The 17,818-nt window shown below is 42.9% G+C and overlaps 1 protein-coding gene across 1 annotated transcript; it reads left to right on the top strand.

Annotated features, from left to right (window-relative positions):
- The first annotated feature begins 6 nt into the window (after positions 1-6).
- UBE2QL1 (ubiquitin conjugating enzyme E2 Q family like 1) lies at positions 7-16,971 on the top strand. The gene is made up of 2 exons (XM_008637250.2): positions 7-309; positions 15,640-16,971. The coding sequence occupies exons 1-2, from the start codon at positions 85-87 to the stop codon at positions 15,769-15,771; spliced, it is 357 nt and encodes a 118-aa protein (XP_008635472.2). The 5' UTR covers positions 7-84; the 3' UTR covers positions 15,772-16,971.
- Positions 16,972-17,818: the final 847 nt, after the last annotated feature.

The raw sequence follows: 17,818 nt of genomic DNA, 5'->3' as shown, positions 1-17,818 counted from the left end.
TCGGTGGAGCTGGTGGACGAGAGCCTCTTCGACTGGAACGTGAAGCTGCACCAGGTGGACAAGGACTCTGTGCTGTTGCAGGACATGAAGGAGACCAACACGGAGTACATCCTGCTCAACCTCACCTTCCCCGACAACTTCCCCTTCTCGCCGCCCTTCATGAGGGTGCTCAGCCCCCGCCTGGAGAACGGCTACGTCCTGGACGGCGGGGCCATCTGCATGGAGCTGCTCACGCCCCGCGGCTGGTCCAGCGCCTACACCGTGGAGGCCGTCATGAGGCAGTTCGCCGCCAGCCTGGTCAAGGGGCAGGTAGGGCTCCCTGCTCGGGGAGGAGCACACGCATCCATGGCTCGGGGTGCGGGTCCGAGCGGTGTTCGGGTGGGAACCCCAAAGGCGACCAGCCCGCGGCTGACCGCGGCCAGGCCCGGTCTCCCCGAGGACCTGGTGTCACCGGTGGGGCGAAGGCAGGGACACACGTGTTTGGCTCCGGGGTCCCTTCTCGGGCAGGTGCGGGAGAGGTGCGGGGCAGCTTGGAGGGACGAGGAGCACATGCATCCATCGTGTCCTCCCGTCAGGCTTTTGTCCCTATGCTTGGCTCTGCCGCCTGTGGCACACCAAGATACCGTGCCCATTACCCCTGATGGGCACATCCTTCGCCCCACAGCAAAAGGCGGCTCTCCGGGCTCCAGTGGGGTTTGGGACTGGAGTCTCCTGCCCTTCACCAACCAGTCGGCCATACTCGCTGGTCTCTTGCGTGCAGTGCTGCCGCTGGCGGAGGGCGCGACGCTGGAGCTGCTGCCCCCAGGTCTTTGTCTGTGCTGTCCCACATAGCATCCCTCCGGGGACAAGGGGCGACCCCGGCTTTGGGGCTTGGCACACCACCGCGCTGAGGTGTGTCGCGGGGTCACATCGGGAATCGCTGCCCGAGCAGCACAAGCTGCTGGCAAACTTGTGCAGGTTTCAAATCGTCCGGCCCGGAAAGAACAAGTAATTTGGGCTAGGTACTGCAGCTGCAGCAGCCAGACGGTTCCTGCCAACTCTTCTCTTCGAAGGAGGTGATCGGTTCCCCCGGCAGAGGATCTTGTCTGACCTGAATCGGTGCATTTTATGCTGCTTTTTTTTTTTTTCCCCCTTTTTCTTCTGCAGAATATCTGTAGAAGAGAAGTATTTCATAAGCCGTTTTTAATAAATGAGCAAATAGTCCTGATAGGCAGTACCTCTTTATGGTTATTATAGTGGCCAATACACACATGGCTCTGACGGGGTGGTTTTCCTGTTCGTGAATGCCCTTGAACTCGGGGGACATGCACAGCTCCGTGTCTGTCAGTAAATGATACTAAGCAACTTCTTAAATTTGTATCTTGGCAAGGAGATGGTGAAAGAGTAAATAATAACATACTTGTTATTTGCTTACAAATGAGGTTACTCCTGTTTGCATCTATGGAACTGCTTGCCTGAGCAGAAGTAAAGGCTTGTTTTTTCTTAAGACTGAAAATTAATTTTGATTTTTCAACAGGCTCTTTTGTAAGTGGCTTTTCCTCCTTTTAACATTTGGGTCTACTGCTCCTTTTTAAAGTCAGATAGTATTTTTCTCTGCACTTCATTTCAAGAGGTCAAGTTTCCTAGGTCACCTTGGAATATAAAAAAACATCTACCAGGGAAAAAAAAAAATTAATTAACAGGGAGCCTGGGGTACGTTGAAGTTCTGTAACTGCCCTTGCTGCATCTCACTCTTTGTTAACCTGTCTCTTTTTAGAGAGGTCATAGTTCTTGTTATTTGTTAGAAGGACAATCCTAAATTCTCTCATTTTGTAACAATTCAGCCTCTTTCTGCAGTGTTGAATTTTAAAGGAGTTAAATGAATACTTACTGGGATCATAAAATGGCTCAGTGAAGAGAATCACTGAATTGTTTTATTAGTAATAAATTCTCAGCTATATAATCTGACAATTTTCTTCCCTAAACCACTTAAGAGATTTCGAGAAAGTAGTAGCAATTTTTGATTACCAGACGATGTTTATGTGTGCATCGTTAATAAACACATTTAAAAAGCAACAGTTTCAATAACATTCTTCCAGAAGTTTGCAAAGTCAATTGCAACAGAAAGAGAACTGGGATTAAAAAAAAGGCAGAAATAAACTGCTGACAGTAACTTAGTAGTTAAATAGATATAACATGGCACGTTTCAATCTCTCAGATTGTTCATTCCAAGTGGAAAGGTTATTAGGCAGTATGGTCAATAAATTTGTTTTCTGGGTTAGAGAGATGTTGCCTGTGATGGGTTTGCCGGCCTGTCACTGTAGCTGGGCTCTGTGTCATGGGAGCCACGTTTCTGTAATTGCACTCCTCTCGTTATGTAATCCCCACTCCATTGCATAATAGGGCTCAAAATACGACTGGCACTCCCCTATCCCCGTTTCATTTTACAGGTGATCTACTTTTGACCGTTTGGTTTTTAAAACTAAAAACGGAGCCGACGGAGCTTCGAGGGCTGAGGTGCTGCATTCCCCAACGCTGCGTGGCCAGGTTTGGGTGACTCCTGCCATGCCGTGGGCAGTCTTGGTGCCTGCAAGGAGCCATCCCGAACAAAGAGCCATGGCTGTCGGCAGGTTAATTGTGTAATTTCTGTAAGCAGCCTGCAACCTGCAATAGCATGAAATATTCAAGATGCTGTTCATCAGCAAGGCTGGAAGGGTGAGGGTCATTCTCCATCACCTCAGAATGAACCTGCCTGAGCAAATGGCAGCAGCCATCAGGCTGAGGGGGAGATGGGGCACTGCCGCCACCAGTGAGTCAAAGGGACCTTCCAGAGAAATGTCACTGGTTCCCAGCACCATGATGTAGCATGAAATCACCGCGAATACTCCAGCCTGTGACGCATCCAAGAGTGCGCCTGGCTGGCACAGGCGCCAGTGTGAGTGGGCAGGGCTGAATGTTCTGCTGGCACACCTTCCTCCTTGGGGCAATTCAAGGGATAGAACGAAGGTGGCTCATTCCATGAGATATTTTTCGTCAGTCCCATTTTGCTGAGCCAACTGTGGCACTGTCATTCTCTGCTGGTTCTTCAGAGAGAAGCAGCACTTCTTGGTCTGCTGGTAGAGCTGATAGTAACTGTGAGTGTGTGTGACCTTCTGGTTTTTGACAAAGTGATCCAAGAGCAGATAAAATTAACATGGAAAATATATTTTCAGGCAGTTAAGATTCTTGACAAACTCAGATTTTTTTTCATAGATTTCACAGACATTTTAGCAGAGTAGAAGAGAAATGGAGATAAGTCATTCTGACATCTCATGGGATGTCACTCAGGAGTTGAGTCTGTACGGAGACTTAAATGTGCAACTGAGAAATTAAGAGTTAGCACTTCCCTGTTACTTTTCAGCATTGCCATTGTATGTGGGGAAACCTGTGTCCAAGTTCCCAAACCTGAGCATGTCTCCCAGGGCTTGGATTTTAAAGCAGGGGGGCTGTTTCTCTAGATTTCACCAAGCAGGAACCATACACTTCAGGTGACCTTGCTTGAGAGGTGCCCTACCTTACAGGATGCTCACCCTAGCTTCCTATTGTGAATCTAGCGTTGTATTTTTAGATATTTTTTGTCTGTAAATAAAAGTGTTTAAAATGGAAGAGCGATGACTTTTGTTTGAATATAACAATTCAGCAGTCCCAAATTTAAGGGTTTTTTTCCCTCAGTTTTCAAGGAAAAAATGTTAATTACCAAACAAGTTGGGGTTTGTTTGGTTGGTTGCTTCAGCTATTCAGCTGAGAAAATCAATTATTCACACAGCTCTAGTCAGTATCTTGAGGGGAATTCTCAGTACATCAAAGGCCGAAGACTGTTTATCTGTCTGGGATCCAGAATCCTATTTTAAAAAACTTGGTGTTGTCCTTAACTCAACTGTAGCCGTGCTTCTAAAGGGATGACTTTGTACTTGCTTCCTGCACAGTCAGCTGCTTGCTAGCTCCTGGCATCACAGGCAAGAGCTTGGCCCTGCTGGACTGGCGACAGAGTTGCTGTGAGCTGCTGCAGAGCCAGGGTGCCAGCCAAGGAGGTGGGGTCATGCTAATGAAGTAATTTAAATACCGGTTGTTTATCATCCTGGAGGCAACTGTTTGACATGTCTGTCTAGGCAGAGCTTCCCTTTTCTGTCTCTCTGTGTCTGTCCAGGCCGTGGGAGTGGCCCTTGGAGTGTTACTCCTTCTTAGCCCTTTAAAATGACTTATTGATAATTTCAGAGAGAGGTTTAAACATTAGTTGCTCTCCACTCCCAGATAATGGTGTCATTGTCACAATTATATCAATAATTGGAGAAAGGAAGGAAGGGGGAATGGCACCAGTTGAAGGAGAGGGATGTCATGACGGAAGGTTCATCATGGCTCTCCTTGTGTGACAACGCACATGGATGACACCAGTGCCCATGTTTCAAGGAGCAGTTGTCTCTCTCATTTGAAAACGTAGTAGATGATGTGATCCCAAAGGAAAAGGAGCTGACTTTGTCCAAAAATAGGAGAGGTTTTTGTGTTGTCCAATATATGTATTGTTTCTCACTGGACAGAATGATTTGCTGGTGGTTTGATGGACATTTAAAAGAGGACAAAGCTATATATACCAGCATCCAAATAATGCATCAGGATTTTTTTTTCTTTTTTTGAGAGCAACAAACAGAGCTGCACCTGATGCCTTGGGGACTTTGGACATAAGCTTGCAGTAGTGCTGACCAGTAGATGCCTTGTCCTCTTTTTTACAAGTCCTGTGTTCTCTCCATGGACGCTGGGGACAGCCGGCCAAAGGCAGCTGTCAGGTAGCTGTCAGCTCTGCAGATTGTCATGAAAAAAAGGTCTTTGTTTTGAGGGAAATACTCCCTTATTCTTCCAGTGAATAGGAGGAGCATAAAAATTTTTCCAGGATTCCTGCAGGGAATAGAAGAAACATAAAAATTTTGCCAGGACATATTGCAGTAGGAACAGGGAACCCCTAATTTTGAGTATTGCTGTTGTGGGCTTCTATATAATGATGTAAATAAAAATCAAAATATAGTTTGTAGTTAAGCTTTGATTTTGTCTCGGAAAAGTTCCTGAATTCAAATAAAAGTTGTTGGTGTCTGGTACTTTGATCCCTCACATTGTAACATTATAAATACCTCAGTGGAACCCTGTTCGTTTGCTTCAAATGCTGTGTGCCTTGTATGACTATTGAATGGATTTATCTTTCCATTTTAGAGATTCAAATATCCTAGCTGACTTTTACCAGATTGAAACAGCAGAAATGGGCTTGTTCTATGAAAAACAGCTACAGAAGGTAGCTGTTAATCATAGTCTAAATTACTCCCTCTTCATCCTTTCAAACAAAAGTGTGGGCAAGCAGAAAGCAGATGGGACTTGCACGGTGTCCAGGAGGTCAGCAGACTCCAGGTCTTTCAAATATGTATAGCAGAAATTGATTGCAAATCCATGGGTTTTCATACTCCAGATGCTGGGTTTGAGGAGTGTAGCCATGAATAAATCAGCTAATCTCAAAGGCTGCAGAAATGTACAGAGGACACAGTGGTCTCTGAATTATTTGGAGTCATTGTATCCTATTAGGGCCTTAAAAAATAGAACCACTTTGCTTTTTGCTTTTGATTGCCTGAGCAATTGATGATGGTTATTCTCAAGGGAGGAAATGTTGCTTTAGGTCCATGGGTGAAAAACACATCGACTCATATACAAAGATGACAGAGGAGAGAAAGGCTGTGTTAGGGGACTTGTTTCCCATGAAAAGGTATCTTTTATGACCCATGGATGGGCCAAAGAGGCAACAGAATATTGTTTGCCTACAGAGGAAAATCAGATCTTTTTTGCCTTCTAAGATGTCTCTTTTATTTCATTTGAGAAACCTAGGATTGTCAAGCTGAAGTTTAAGTGAGATCATGTGTATTGAGATGCTGGGCCTGATGAACGGGCTGGAAAAAATAATTGTTCATGTGTACTCTGATATATTGCTGTTCTGACCATCCACTATTATTATGCAAATGTATTCTACTGAGAGGAATGAAGACACAGGGATTCCAACTCATTGAAATAGGAGGTTGGTTTAATTCTTTTAAAAAGCAGAGGGAACATAATCTCCATTTTTCTTCTTCAAAGCATAAAAATGAAAATTTTAAAATACTTTCAACTGTCCTCCTTACTGTTAAAATAGTCATCAAATAAACTAAATCCCTAAATTGAACTAAATTACTAATTTTAAAACATGCTTTTATGGAGGGAGAAGTAATTAGCTGATCTCCTAAATACGAATTTGAAAGAATTGTGGCTTTGGATTTTGTGAGAAAATTGAATTTGCTGAAAAGAGCAAGATTCTTCTTCCCTGAATCATATAAGTGTTCATTTTCTTTAGTGTAAGTGTTCAGGCAGAGGGAACCATGAAGCATTGGGGTGCTTTGTCAGATACTTTATTGAAAATTGTATTTTTTCAAATGCAGAAAGCCTAGTCACAAAGGGTGATGTCCTGAAGGAGTAACCTCAATAACCCACTTTCTATTGTGAGGAGGATTTACTCTTCCTTTTACAGGCTAGCCTTGAAAATATGCAGCTTTTCTAGCATCCACACAATGCCCAGGGATTTCCATGCATGGCCAGATACTTCCAGACTGAAGATTTGTAACTCCACAGTAGTTCAGCTCCTCGTATCTCAGGAGTCTGATTGCCAGGCATGATCTGAGGCATGTCCCCCTGTGGGCATCTGCTCTCACCAAGTGGGACAGTGGTTAGGTAACATAATATTTGCTGCGTTTCTTTTTCCCCTCTAAGCTCCTTTGGAATGGCGGCAGTCAGTGAAGGGCTCTTCTTTTCCTTGACGTATTCAGTCCTTCACATGCAGTTTCCAGTTTTCTCCTGTAAATGCCAAGAAAGGTAATGCTGACGTTCATTGCAAAGGGAGATGGGCAGTGGGAGGATTGCTGGGTGCAATTCCTCTGCAGTTAAACAGAGAGAAGATGCTGTGGTAGTTATGCTGGCTGAATGGCTCAGAATGTTTCTTAGTTGTTAGGTGCACAGGATCCAGTTGTCATACTTGTAAGTGGAATAGCAGGTTTCTCTTGGACATCACTCTATTTTTTGGAAGTGCAGGGTCTGGTCTGAGTTGTACTCCATAGGTCATTTCTGGAGGGTGCTGAGCACTCTATAGTGTTTAACTCCATCTGGAAACAGCAGTAACAGAGTAGATCCTGGAAGTCTCAAGACAAGCCTTACAGGAAGGACGTGATACTGTTACCTAACCTGGCTTGCAGTGAAATGAGCACTGCACTGGGAATTGAAAGAGCCTGAGCTAGGAAGAAGCGTAGGTGTGCTTTGATGAGAATGAATCTGTAGTCCAGTCTGCACGGAACAGGTAAGTGGGCACTGCACTTCAGATGTTCAGGTGATTGCTCTTCTGAAACAGGATCAAGGTGCCATTCTGATTCGCCCCATTCTCATTAAAAGTCACACTGAGGAAGGACACATCAGCTGTGCCTGTCCCCAGCCATATGTGGCAGATGTGTGCCTGCCTCATGCACGTGCAGAGTCTGTCCTTGGAAAATGTCTTTTTATCTGCTTCACGATATTGTGCGTTTTCCTTGTTAAAATTGATGATCCTCATTGATTTAATCCTTTTGCTGCGCAGGCTCTCCAAAACCCATGGAACTTCTGCAGTGACTCCTTGACAGAGTTACAAGTCAGTTATAATCCCAAACCTGCATTCAAAGACGAGTGAAAATAAACCCGAGGAAGGAAGACATAAGCCTGCGTTATGAAATGGCCTGGAGCTCAGATGCTTGTCATAGTCAGGCTTTATAAGCTGTGGAATGATGAGGTATTTCTCCCATTTCTAGGCTTGTGTTACAAATGGTAGCAAGCCCCCAGCTGCAGTATATAGGGCTCGTTCCCATAGTACATGCCCATGAAAAAACCAAAAGCATTGTGAAACAAAAATATTGATCTTATTAGTTTTTAAAATTTTCTGTGAATTTCTATAATTATTACATTTTCTGTAAATTTGACAGTATTATTTCCATTAAAATATACCTGGCATTGAAGTGTTCTATAATTATTTATGGGAGGAGGTTGTTTCACAGTTTGAGCACTTAGCCTGAGAAGAGCTGATCCAAGTTTAGCTTCCAGGTTTTGCCACTGACTTCAGGTGCAGTCATGGGCTAGTCATATAACTTCACTGTATTCCTCTTTCCCACATGTAAAGTACAGACAACTGTCTTCCCAAAGGTCATTTGAGGACATGTGCTTAAAGCACTCAGAAGTGAGGGCTCTCTGAGTAGATGTCCATGTGCATCAGTATGAAACATACTGCAGTCAAGAGATTGGCACGTTCATATAAATAGCAGTGGGATAGCACATCCACTTGTGACTCTGATCTTACTAAATTTGGGTTTAACTCGACTAGATGTTCCCAGAGGCAGCCTGCTTTTTACTACTGTTTTGTTCCTGTTTTTGTTTTAGCATTGTAAAACTTAGGGAAATGTGAAGATAGACATTGTTGTGGTGCCTTTGTCTTTACAGCCTGTCACAAAGGATGGTTGGCTTTGCTTTGGTTGGGTTCACACCCATGACTGTGTTTGACTTGGGTAACTTCAGGTTCCTGATGTGGAGGACCTGTGGGCTTATGCAAAGAGTTGTTGTCATGTTCCCAGTCTTTCACATGGAGTGGTCCTCAGGAACTCTGCCAGTGCCTGATTCCACAGAGAGGTAGTCCAGGGAGCTCAGCAAAAGACTGAGAATACATTGCAAAGAAAACATCCCTCTGTCACCTAGACTAACCGCTACCCTTCTGGTGGCAGGGGACAGGGATTGTCTCTTTTGACAGAAGCCCACCGTGTTGTCATACCTGGAAATGCTTGAGACACCAGAAATGTGGCCAGTGAGAGTAAGAAATTTTCTTATTCTTTTGCCAGCACAGAGTTTGTCCCACCCGTAAAATGCAGGGAGGGAGTTTCTTAACCCACATCTGTGCTGAGATTGTGCTGCCAGCTCAGTGCTGACTTAGGGAAAGGTGAGGAAGAGCAGCACAGTGCTCTGTAGCTGTCAGACAGAGACTGGGGCTGTAAGCGTTTGTATCGATTAAGAGCTACTGGCACCAGGCTGCACACAGACAAATGAGCATAAATAATTACTCAGCTGGAACTCAGATTTCTTTTTCCTGGACAAAGAACAGTTACGCTCCCAGAAGGCACAATTTATAGGATGCTTTAATGCTGGAACTTGCTAAGTTTTCACTTCTTTTATGGATTATTCTTAAAAAGGAGACAAAAAAAGGCATGGAAGTACTGCTTTGGAAATCACACATTTGCAGGAAAACCTCACGGTTTTAATTCACTTTTGCTGCAACATTTTGAGTATTTGTCTGTATCACGTTCTATACCACTTTGTTTTAGCTATAGCTAATAATCATATACAATACAACATAAGTTGTGTGCAGTTTTTGAGACATGATTAACTGTGCCTCATCAGTGCACGAAGGAAAAAATTATAAACCATGTAATTGGGGGGAGAGACTGTGTATATTGCGCTCTAAGAGCGATGTTGTGACACATTGCAATCAGTGCACTGAGAGCATGACAGTAGCTCACTTTAGCATCGCTCTGCTTTTGAAAGCCTCTCTAAAGCCAGTGGAAATATTTTCCTCTGAAAGCTTGTTTAAATATTCTAGGATAAGGCTGGTTCAGGCTTAAGCACTGAGTACCTCTGTTCCTTATCGGAAAATATTTGTTTGCATAGAACAGTTGGGGCCCAAAGCCATTAGTCACTGGCACATTATGGAACGTGCTACGTACCAGAAACTCATAGCATACTTCAATATTTAGGAAATCCATAGATTTTGTGTCATCCATGGAGAGGCCTGGGACAACAGACTTGGAAAATGGGCATATCCCTGTGGATCATTCCTGTCCATGGGCGGATCACCACAGACACCGTGTCTGGCACAGTGACTTCCTGTAGTCTTTTGTGTGCTTCTCTCTCTTTGCTTGTTTTCTGTCTCTTGACATTTACCTAGGGATGGGTGAGCAGAGCCTGCTACAGCGATCTGTTAAGAGATGGAGGCAGAAAAGGAAACTGTAGCCATCCGTGTATCCTTATGCTGGCTTACAGGATGGGCCAAGTTTAGCCCCATGTGCAGAAGGCCTATATGATTTGCCCTTGGGAGACCAACCCAGAGTTATTTGCATTGCCAGGACTAATGAAAGTACACAGGGCTGAGGAAATTGTGTTAAGAGCTGTGCTAACAACGTGATGGTTTGCCTGCTTCTGAGTCTCTTAGCTGTGCACTACTGGAAATGTACACAGCTTTTTGTTAGCTGGTCCAGGTAAAAAAGTCTGGATGTGACTGAAGGGTTTGCTGTGACATCTCAGAGATCCATACCACAGGGGCTTACATTGTTTCCACAGCAACATCAGTCCTGTAAGGGCTGATGGCTGAGTACAATAAATCTCTGAAAATTTGAACCTAATATAGCAGGAAGTGGCATCAGGAGAGGACTGACTACAACCTTGAAGGGTTCAGGAGCTGGCTGTGCAGTGCCACAGCTGACCTGTGTTGGCAGTTCAGCTCCAAGTGTCTAAGCTGGACTTGGAGACCACCACAGGTCCCTTCCAGCCAATACTTTTGGTGATTGTATGATCCTGTGGAAAGCTGACCTCCGTTACATAGTGCTGTCCTTCTAGGGAGTGCCAACAGGACACACATGGAAGCACACCTGGAACTGTGCTAAAATTGTTGGGTTTGGATCTGGGAACTACTATCATTGATTTGACAAGAGAGGGAACTCACGTTGTCCAGAGAAATCCTCTTCAGGCCGTCCTGACTGGAAAGACCAGAAGAAATATCAAGACTGCTTTTCATGACACCATAGGCCAGGTGTTGGCAGATCCATGGTCATAGTGGTCTCAAGAGTTTCAGGCTTCATATTTGGATTCTGTACAGGACTTAACTCTTTCTTTGAACTTTGATCTGGCGATGCTGGGGAAGAATCGACATGGCACATTGCTGATAGCGGTACTGACGGATTTTGAAGAGCTAATAGTTGTTGAGTATTTTTGAGGGTGCACTTCAGTGTCACAGCATTATGAAGGGGAGATGTGTTCACAGAGACTACTGTGGCATCACTTGGAAGTAGAAAAGCTCCCAGATTTGCCCACAGAGGTCCATAGATGTGAATGTGTCATGGTCTAACCTCAGCTGCCAACCAAATTCTACACAGTCACTCTCTCACCTCATCCTCTGGCTGGCTGGGGAGGAGAATCAGAAAAAAAAGTAAAAACTTGTGGGTTGACATAAGAAGTTTGATAATTGAAACTAAGTAAAATACAATACTAATAATTATAATAATAACAACAAAAACCCCAACTGTAATTACAAAGAGAGAGAGAGACAAAAAAGCACAAGAAGACCAAGTGCTGCACAATAACATTACTCACCACCCACTGACAGATGCCCAGCCCTGTCCCCAAGCAGTGACTAGCCCCTCCCAGCCAACTGTCCCCTGTTAATATACTGGGCATGATGTTCTATGGTGTGGAACATCCCTTTGGCCAGTTCAGCTCGCTATTCTGGCCATATTCCCTCTTGGCTTCTTGTGCACCTGCTCACTGGTAGAGCACAAGGCACTGTGAAAAATCCTTGGCTTAGTGTGAGCATTGCTCAGCATCAGCTAAAACATCAGGGTGTTATCAACATTATTCTCATGCTAAATCCAAACCAAAGAAAATGATCTCTATTGCAACTGACACCAAGAAAGGGGGACAAATCATACATGAGATTCACCTTGGGTATTTTGCTGAACGTGGCAGGAGGGAGTGGTTGGTCCCTCGGTTCAGCCAGGATCCTGAGAAGGATGCCCACAGCAGCTCGTGTTCCAGGAGGTCTTTCTGCCCGCCATCATCAGGGTTAGAGACTGGATGCTTATCAGCTGTTTGTGCAAGCTCATTAGTTCGGGCAAAGCCTGGATGAGCGGCAGGGGATTGCTCGCTGTGCCGCGCTGGCTGGGCGCAGCAGGAGCACGAGCGAGGGAGGAGGCTGAGCGCAGCACACGTCCCCCTGCGCTTCAACACGGCTGCAAAAACCAGTTGGGTGCTGTGGCATTGCTTTCACCTTTCATATGTTTCTAGCTTGTTAAAATTATATCTTGATAAGTACATGAAGTCACAGCAGATGGCAAAATCTGAAACGTTCTCTCCAACTCTTTAATTAGGTTTTCAGTTATCCCTTTATGAAAGACACTCCGTGAGTGTCTGAAAGTATTGCAAGTATTTAAATAAGCTCCTGGTGTGACTTCTCAGAGCTGAAGTCAACACTGATATCTTTATGAAAGGCTTTCTTGGGCTTTCTCTGTTGTTTTTAACCTCTTGTGGAATGTTTTGATCTTGTTCAGATATCAGTTTGATATCTTTCCTTGATGTGGTGCTGGACACATCAAAACATCGGCAGTGCTAATGATCTGTATTCCTTACCCTGGCAGTAGTGACGCATGTAGTTTGGGGATTGGTCAAAATGCAGTTGTGTGCAGCAGAGCTGTGGACAGCACCTATTTACATACTGTATTTACCATCACTATCATGTTTACAGAATGCAGCAGCTCACAGGCTCCTGTCCAGAGTTAAAATGACTGCATGTTTAAGTAGCAGGCTGAAAATAAACTGTAGTCAGGGCTGGTAGTGGTGCCTGGTAACATGTTTGACACTTTCTTCTGTAATTGTGTCCAAAATTACATTTTTTTCTTAAACTTGGGAAGAGTTTTCTGGGAATGGCAAAAAGCTAAAACTCAGTAAGACAGTAGATACCACCTAAGTATAGGCTTGAAAGCATCTGAACTCTGTCAGCTGAAATTCCAGCCTTCTTTCTTTTTACCCCAGGTTTACTTGAGGCACCAAATAGGGAAACTTGCAATCCAGGAGGTTAAATTTTATCCAAATTATATACAGCTGACAGGATATTGGTTAATAAGAGACAGTGCTGACCATACCACCCATAGTTTCTGTATAAGCGTAGAAATACATGGACTACAGCGGGCTAGAATTAGCTGGTCTTTGATGATGCAGTTCACAATACAACCTGCATATGGTACCAGAGTGGAAGTGGATTTAATGATCCGTTGCATTAATAACAGAAAGCTTTCAGAATAAACTCATGAAATGATGCTCCTTTCATCTGATATGGCTCCAGTAACATTTTACGTGATGTGATGATATTTACCACATCATTACAGCACCAGAGGATTCTTACTTTTCTGCTTTGAAAGCCGTACATAGTCAGCACCAAACATGAGCTGTTCGCAATGCAAAGATCCTATTTCTAGGTACAGCTTAGTATTAATACTTTGTTAAAGCTGGGGAAGATGTGAATCATACTGTCCTAGGTACTATGCATATAATTCCGAAAGGTATCAAAGCCTTAAAATATAAAAAATAATGTGCAAAACACAGGAGATGGCAAATGGATCTAATCCAGAAATTAAGTAGCAGAGTAAGTTTATATTTCCTTTTGAAAGTATTTCATCGGTGAGATTTTGAGGACAGCATTTTCTGTGCTGATTTAATCTACTGTTGCACCTTGTTTTATCTTTCTCTGTGTTTCTCTAAGTGTGATTCCAACAAAACCTCAGATTAGGAAGAAAATACAAAATGTTTTGTAACAACAAAAATACTCCTGCAGAATAATTATGATTGATAATTATATATGATATAATTATGTATGATAATTATTCAATACAAGTTTAAAAATATGTTACCCAGCTTTATTTAATTATTCCATCTGTCACAGCTAAAAATGAGCATTTTCTAAGAAAATTTATGATTGGGGCTCAATTGAAATCCATTCTGATCATCCTTATTTGGGACATATTAATTGCTAAATCTGTGAGATGTAGAAGGTGTCTTGCTGTTTGCTCTATCAAGGGGTATTTAAAGAGGAAATACATTTCCAGCCTGTAAATGGCAGCCAGGGAGAAAGGCAACGAAAAACATCGACAGGTAAAATAGCTGTTTTGAGGAAAACCAAATGGGTATAAACTGACTGTGAATAAGTTGAGGTGGGAATTGGAGGGTGTTCATAATCTCTGGTTAAAGTATGCTCTGAGAGAGAACTCAAACTGCACCAAAAAATGATTTGTTAAAGCAGGAGTAGGAAACTGCTTTTTTCTTTCATGTGTGCATAGTTTTGCTATAACAGGAGCAGTGCTGAACACAAAAGAGCCTCTGCAATATAGTGACAGCTTTCTAGTAAGAAATTGTTTGTCCATGCTGCAGACTAATCGCACTCTTTTTAGTCTATAAAAGTAAATGTGATATTCTGAGGGCAGATTTTGTTTTCTTTTTTCCCATTTTCACCCTTTTTTCCCCTCCATATAGCTGACTATTTTCTCAGTATTTGTTGCATGCTATTGCCAATGCCAGTTTTTGGGTTGAATTCAAAATTGACACTAAAATCAGGGAAGCAAAAGATGATTTTTGAGCTAAAGAGCAGAAAAGAATGACAACATACTGACTTGAACAGAAAAGAATGAGAACATACTAACTTTGTTCTTAATAATTGTAATACTGTAATATGGTATCTGCTCATCAAATACCATTTATTAAAAAGGCTTTCATGCTATCTATCAAACAATTACTAAAATTACTAGATTAGTGACTTCAATAAACTTCTATTTTGTAACAAATCCAGTAGGCATAAATACTTTATAAAGATATGTATTTTATTTTATTCATTTTTTAAAGGTATTAATTGTTGCAGAGTGGTATTAATCTGTAGCTGTATTTCTTTCTTCTGTCTCTGTTGGTTGGTAATTGACACAGACCAATGTGAAAAATAAGGTAAGCTATTGTTAACTCAGTAAAAGTCTCTCTACCGCCAAACAAGGATTTGAATTTTATACGACTGTGCAGTTAGAGGTAATATCTAATTGCAGAGTAATAAAAATGCAGTATATGCAAGTGGGTATATTTTCATTTGTTATCAAACTTGGCATGAAGGTGTAATAAACAAATTAGAACTTTTGATTTAAGATGGAAGCAAGTTGGTTTAAGGCACTCGTTTTAAAAAAGGCGGAGCTGTTCATTTCTCACGGGTCAGGTCGGAGGAAGAGGAGCGGAGTATGTTCCGCGGGATGGATGTGATTCCGTGGGATGGATGTGATTCCGCGGTGGCAGCGGGGGTGAGGCAGGGGCAGCGCTGAGAGCAGCCGTGCCCGGGCAGTCTGTCCGCCAGGGCTGCCCCCGGCTGGGCAGGAGGGGTGGCAGGGGTGGGCATGAGGGTCCTCCCGCCAAGCACGGAATGCTGGAGGTCCCGGTGCAGCCGAGAGGGAGGCGAGCCCCAAGGCACGGCCGCAGCGGCGGCCGCGGGTTGCTGTAAGCAGGGCAGCGTGCCAGCGCAGGGGCTCGCCGGGAGGAAACAGCCCGGCAGATGCCTTTTTTTTTTTTTTCCTTCTTTTTACCCCTTCACTGAATATCATTTTAAATCATCTCTAATAATCCGTTTGTCTGCTCAAGTTGGGGAACTGTGCTTGCTGGTACCCGTAAGTGAATGTCTCTCGGGCTGATGCATTGAAAAGTTAAGCTGTGGTTTCCAGATGCGCGTTCACATCTCTAATGAAGGTTTTCTCTTTGTGTTTGGTGCAGGGCCGTATCTGCAGAAAAGCTGGCAAATCAAAAAAGTCATTCAGTCGAAAGGAAGCTGAAGCAACATTTAAGAGTTTGGTGAAGACCCATGAAAAATATGGGTGGGTCACCCCACCCGTCTCTGATGGCTGATGTTAGCAACCTGCACTTGACAAAAATGCTGAACAAAAGTACTGTGACATCTCCTCAGTGCTGTACACCGCCCATCCTTTTCTACTTCAGCTTCAGTTACATACCATGAATGTCAAGGAGACATCTAAGTTATTTATGAACAGATGTGTTTACAGAGGGAGAGAAAAAAAATGCTGTGTAGGATTATATTTCAAGACTGGAGAATGGTCATCATTGAAGTCACTTGAGCGGATGCTGAGATTGCGTCATTTGCCCCCATACAGCCCACATTGTCTTCAGCTTCTTTCCATGACAGCAGCACCAAACAGCAGTACTGGAAAGTCTATCCATTACTGCTCAGTTCATTTAAATGTAAATGAAACAGTTAATATTTAATAGGGAAGCAGTGCATTGCAGGTACATGTTTGCTGTGCTGTTTATCTTTGTCTCCTAGCAGGTCAACATAACTTGAAGATTTGTCTTTATGTGGAACTGTGGTCTGCTGTGACTAAATTTAGACCTCATTTGTGCTCTATATATGACCTTTAATTCATAAATGAAATCAGAATTTAAATGCTGAAAGGTCCTAGTGTTGAAAAATTATTAAGTGGAATCACCCAACCGGTTACAATGTGCTCTCTGTGCTGATATTGTGATGTGCTGTTCAGAAATAAACCAGTGCAGTTAGCTGAAGGTTAGGTGGTTTTTGAAAACACATCCATGCCAGGGCTCAGAGGGGTTGGTCGGTGGTAGCAGAACAATGATTACCCTGCCGGTACCTTCTGCAGTAGCATGTGGCCTGTCAGTTCTTCAAAACAGCAAAACAAATGAGTGGAAATGGACAAAGCAACCTTAAAATTTTATTTGTTTAGTTTTGAAATTATATGCCAGTAACAGAGTAAAAATTTTCAAGTCAAATGGATAACGGTTTGTAAGATGATTTGCATGACTGGAATTTTTCTTTTTTATTTTCACTCAATAGACATTGTATGTACTTAGAGCCCAGTATCTGAGAAAACCCACTGATGTATATAAATGTCCTATTATTTAATCATTGAAATTTAAGTTTTCTGGTAAACAAATTGAAAAAAACAACTTTCTAAGGGACTCCATAAAAGCTGAAGGTAATGTTAAGAATGGTATAGAAAAGCATTAAAAAATGTGGATTCCGAATGGAAAATCATATTGGACATGTGCTGAATAAAATCACCAGTATCGTTCTGTTGCCTCAGGAATTCAATCATTTTGGCCAGCTTCTGTATTCAAAGTAATAGATTTTCTGTTGTGGCAATCTAAGCGCCATATAGATGTATCTGTTGTGGTGGTATTTTAATTGAAAGTAGGACAGTATCGATTGTAAGACTGATTAGGAGGGGGGAAGCAGTGTGTATTTGGAAGCACTTTCCATTATATGGCTAACACAAGAGCAAATCGAAATGGTTGACCAGTTTCTGTTTGTATTACAGCAACACTGGAGACTATACAGAGAGCTTGGGGTTCTGGAGTTTGATTTAAAACTACAAGCAGCATAGAAGAATAAAAGGAGGACAATGGAGTTCAAGCACAAGAGAAGAAGCAGCAGAGCAGATATTCTTGCTGTACTGGTGCAAAAACACTGCTCAGTTAGGCTGTCCAGCTTTGTCAGCTAGATCCAGAGAGAAATAATCAAAGCCTTCACCAAAAGGAATATGCAGGTCAGAGCCACTCAGTTTTGTGGGCATACTTGGTTTCTTGCACTTCTGATCTCCATCAGGAGTCACTTCTCTTTCTCCTCTGATCATTTGTGGTGTGCCTTAACTCAGTTACAAAGAGAAATGTTTCATACCACAAATCTGCCCAGATCTTGCTGTCATTTATCTCACTCTGCTTTATACTTGGAGACAAGGCTATAAGCAGTGTATATATATGTACTTTTCCTCTCAAACTGCGTATCAGTTCTGTGCATCCACCAGTAGAATGTGTCTTTTGAGTGAGGAATAACATTTCAAGTAATTCACTTACTCATTTTTTATAAACTTTCTTTGCTCTCCCTTATGAGAGAGGAAACTGGTATGTTAAGCACCAAATA

The sequence above is a fragment of the Corvus brachyrhynchos genome, unplaced genomic scaffold, assembly GCF_000691975.1.
Source record: "Corvus brachyrhynchos isolate BGI_N302 unplaced genomic scaffold, ASM69197v1 scaffold23, whole genome shotgun sequence".
Classification (NCBI taxonomy): domain Eukaryota; kingdom Metazoa; phylum Chordata; class Aves; order Passeriformes; family Corvidae; genus Corvus; species Corvus brachyrhynchos.
This window is presented reverse-complemented; position numbering and strand designations above follow the sequence as displayed.

Excerpts from the sequence above, each read along its gene's own strand:
- UBE2QL1 (XM_008637250.2), top strand. The coding sequence starts at position 85 with ATGAAGGAGACCAACACGGAGTACATCCTGCTCAACCTCACCTTCCCC. Across the intron at positions 310-15,639 it reads CCAGCCTGGTCAAGGGGCAG|GGCCGTATCTGCAGAAAAGC; the intron begins GTAGGGCTCCCT and ends TGTTTGGTGCAG.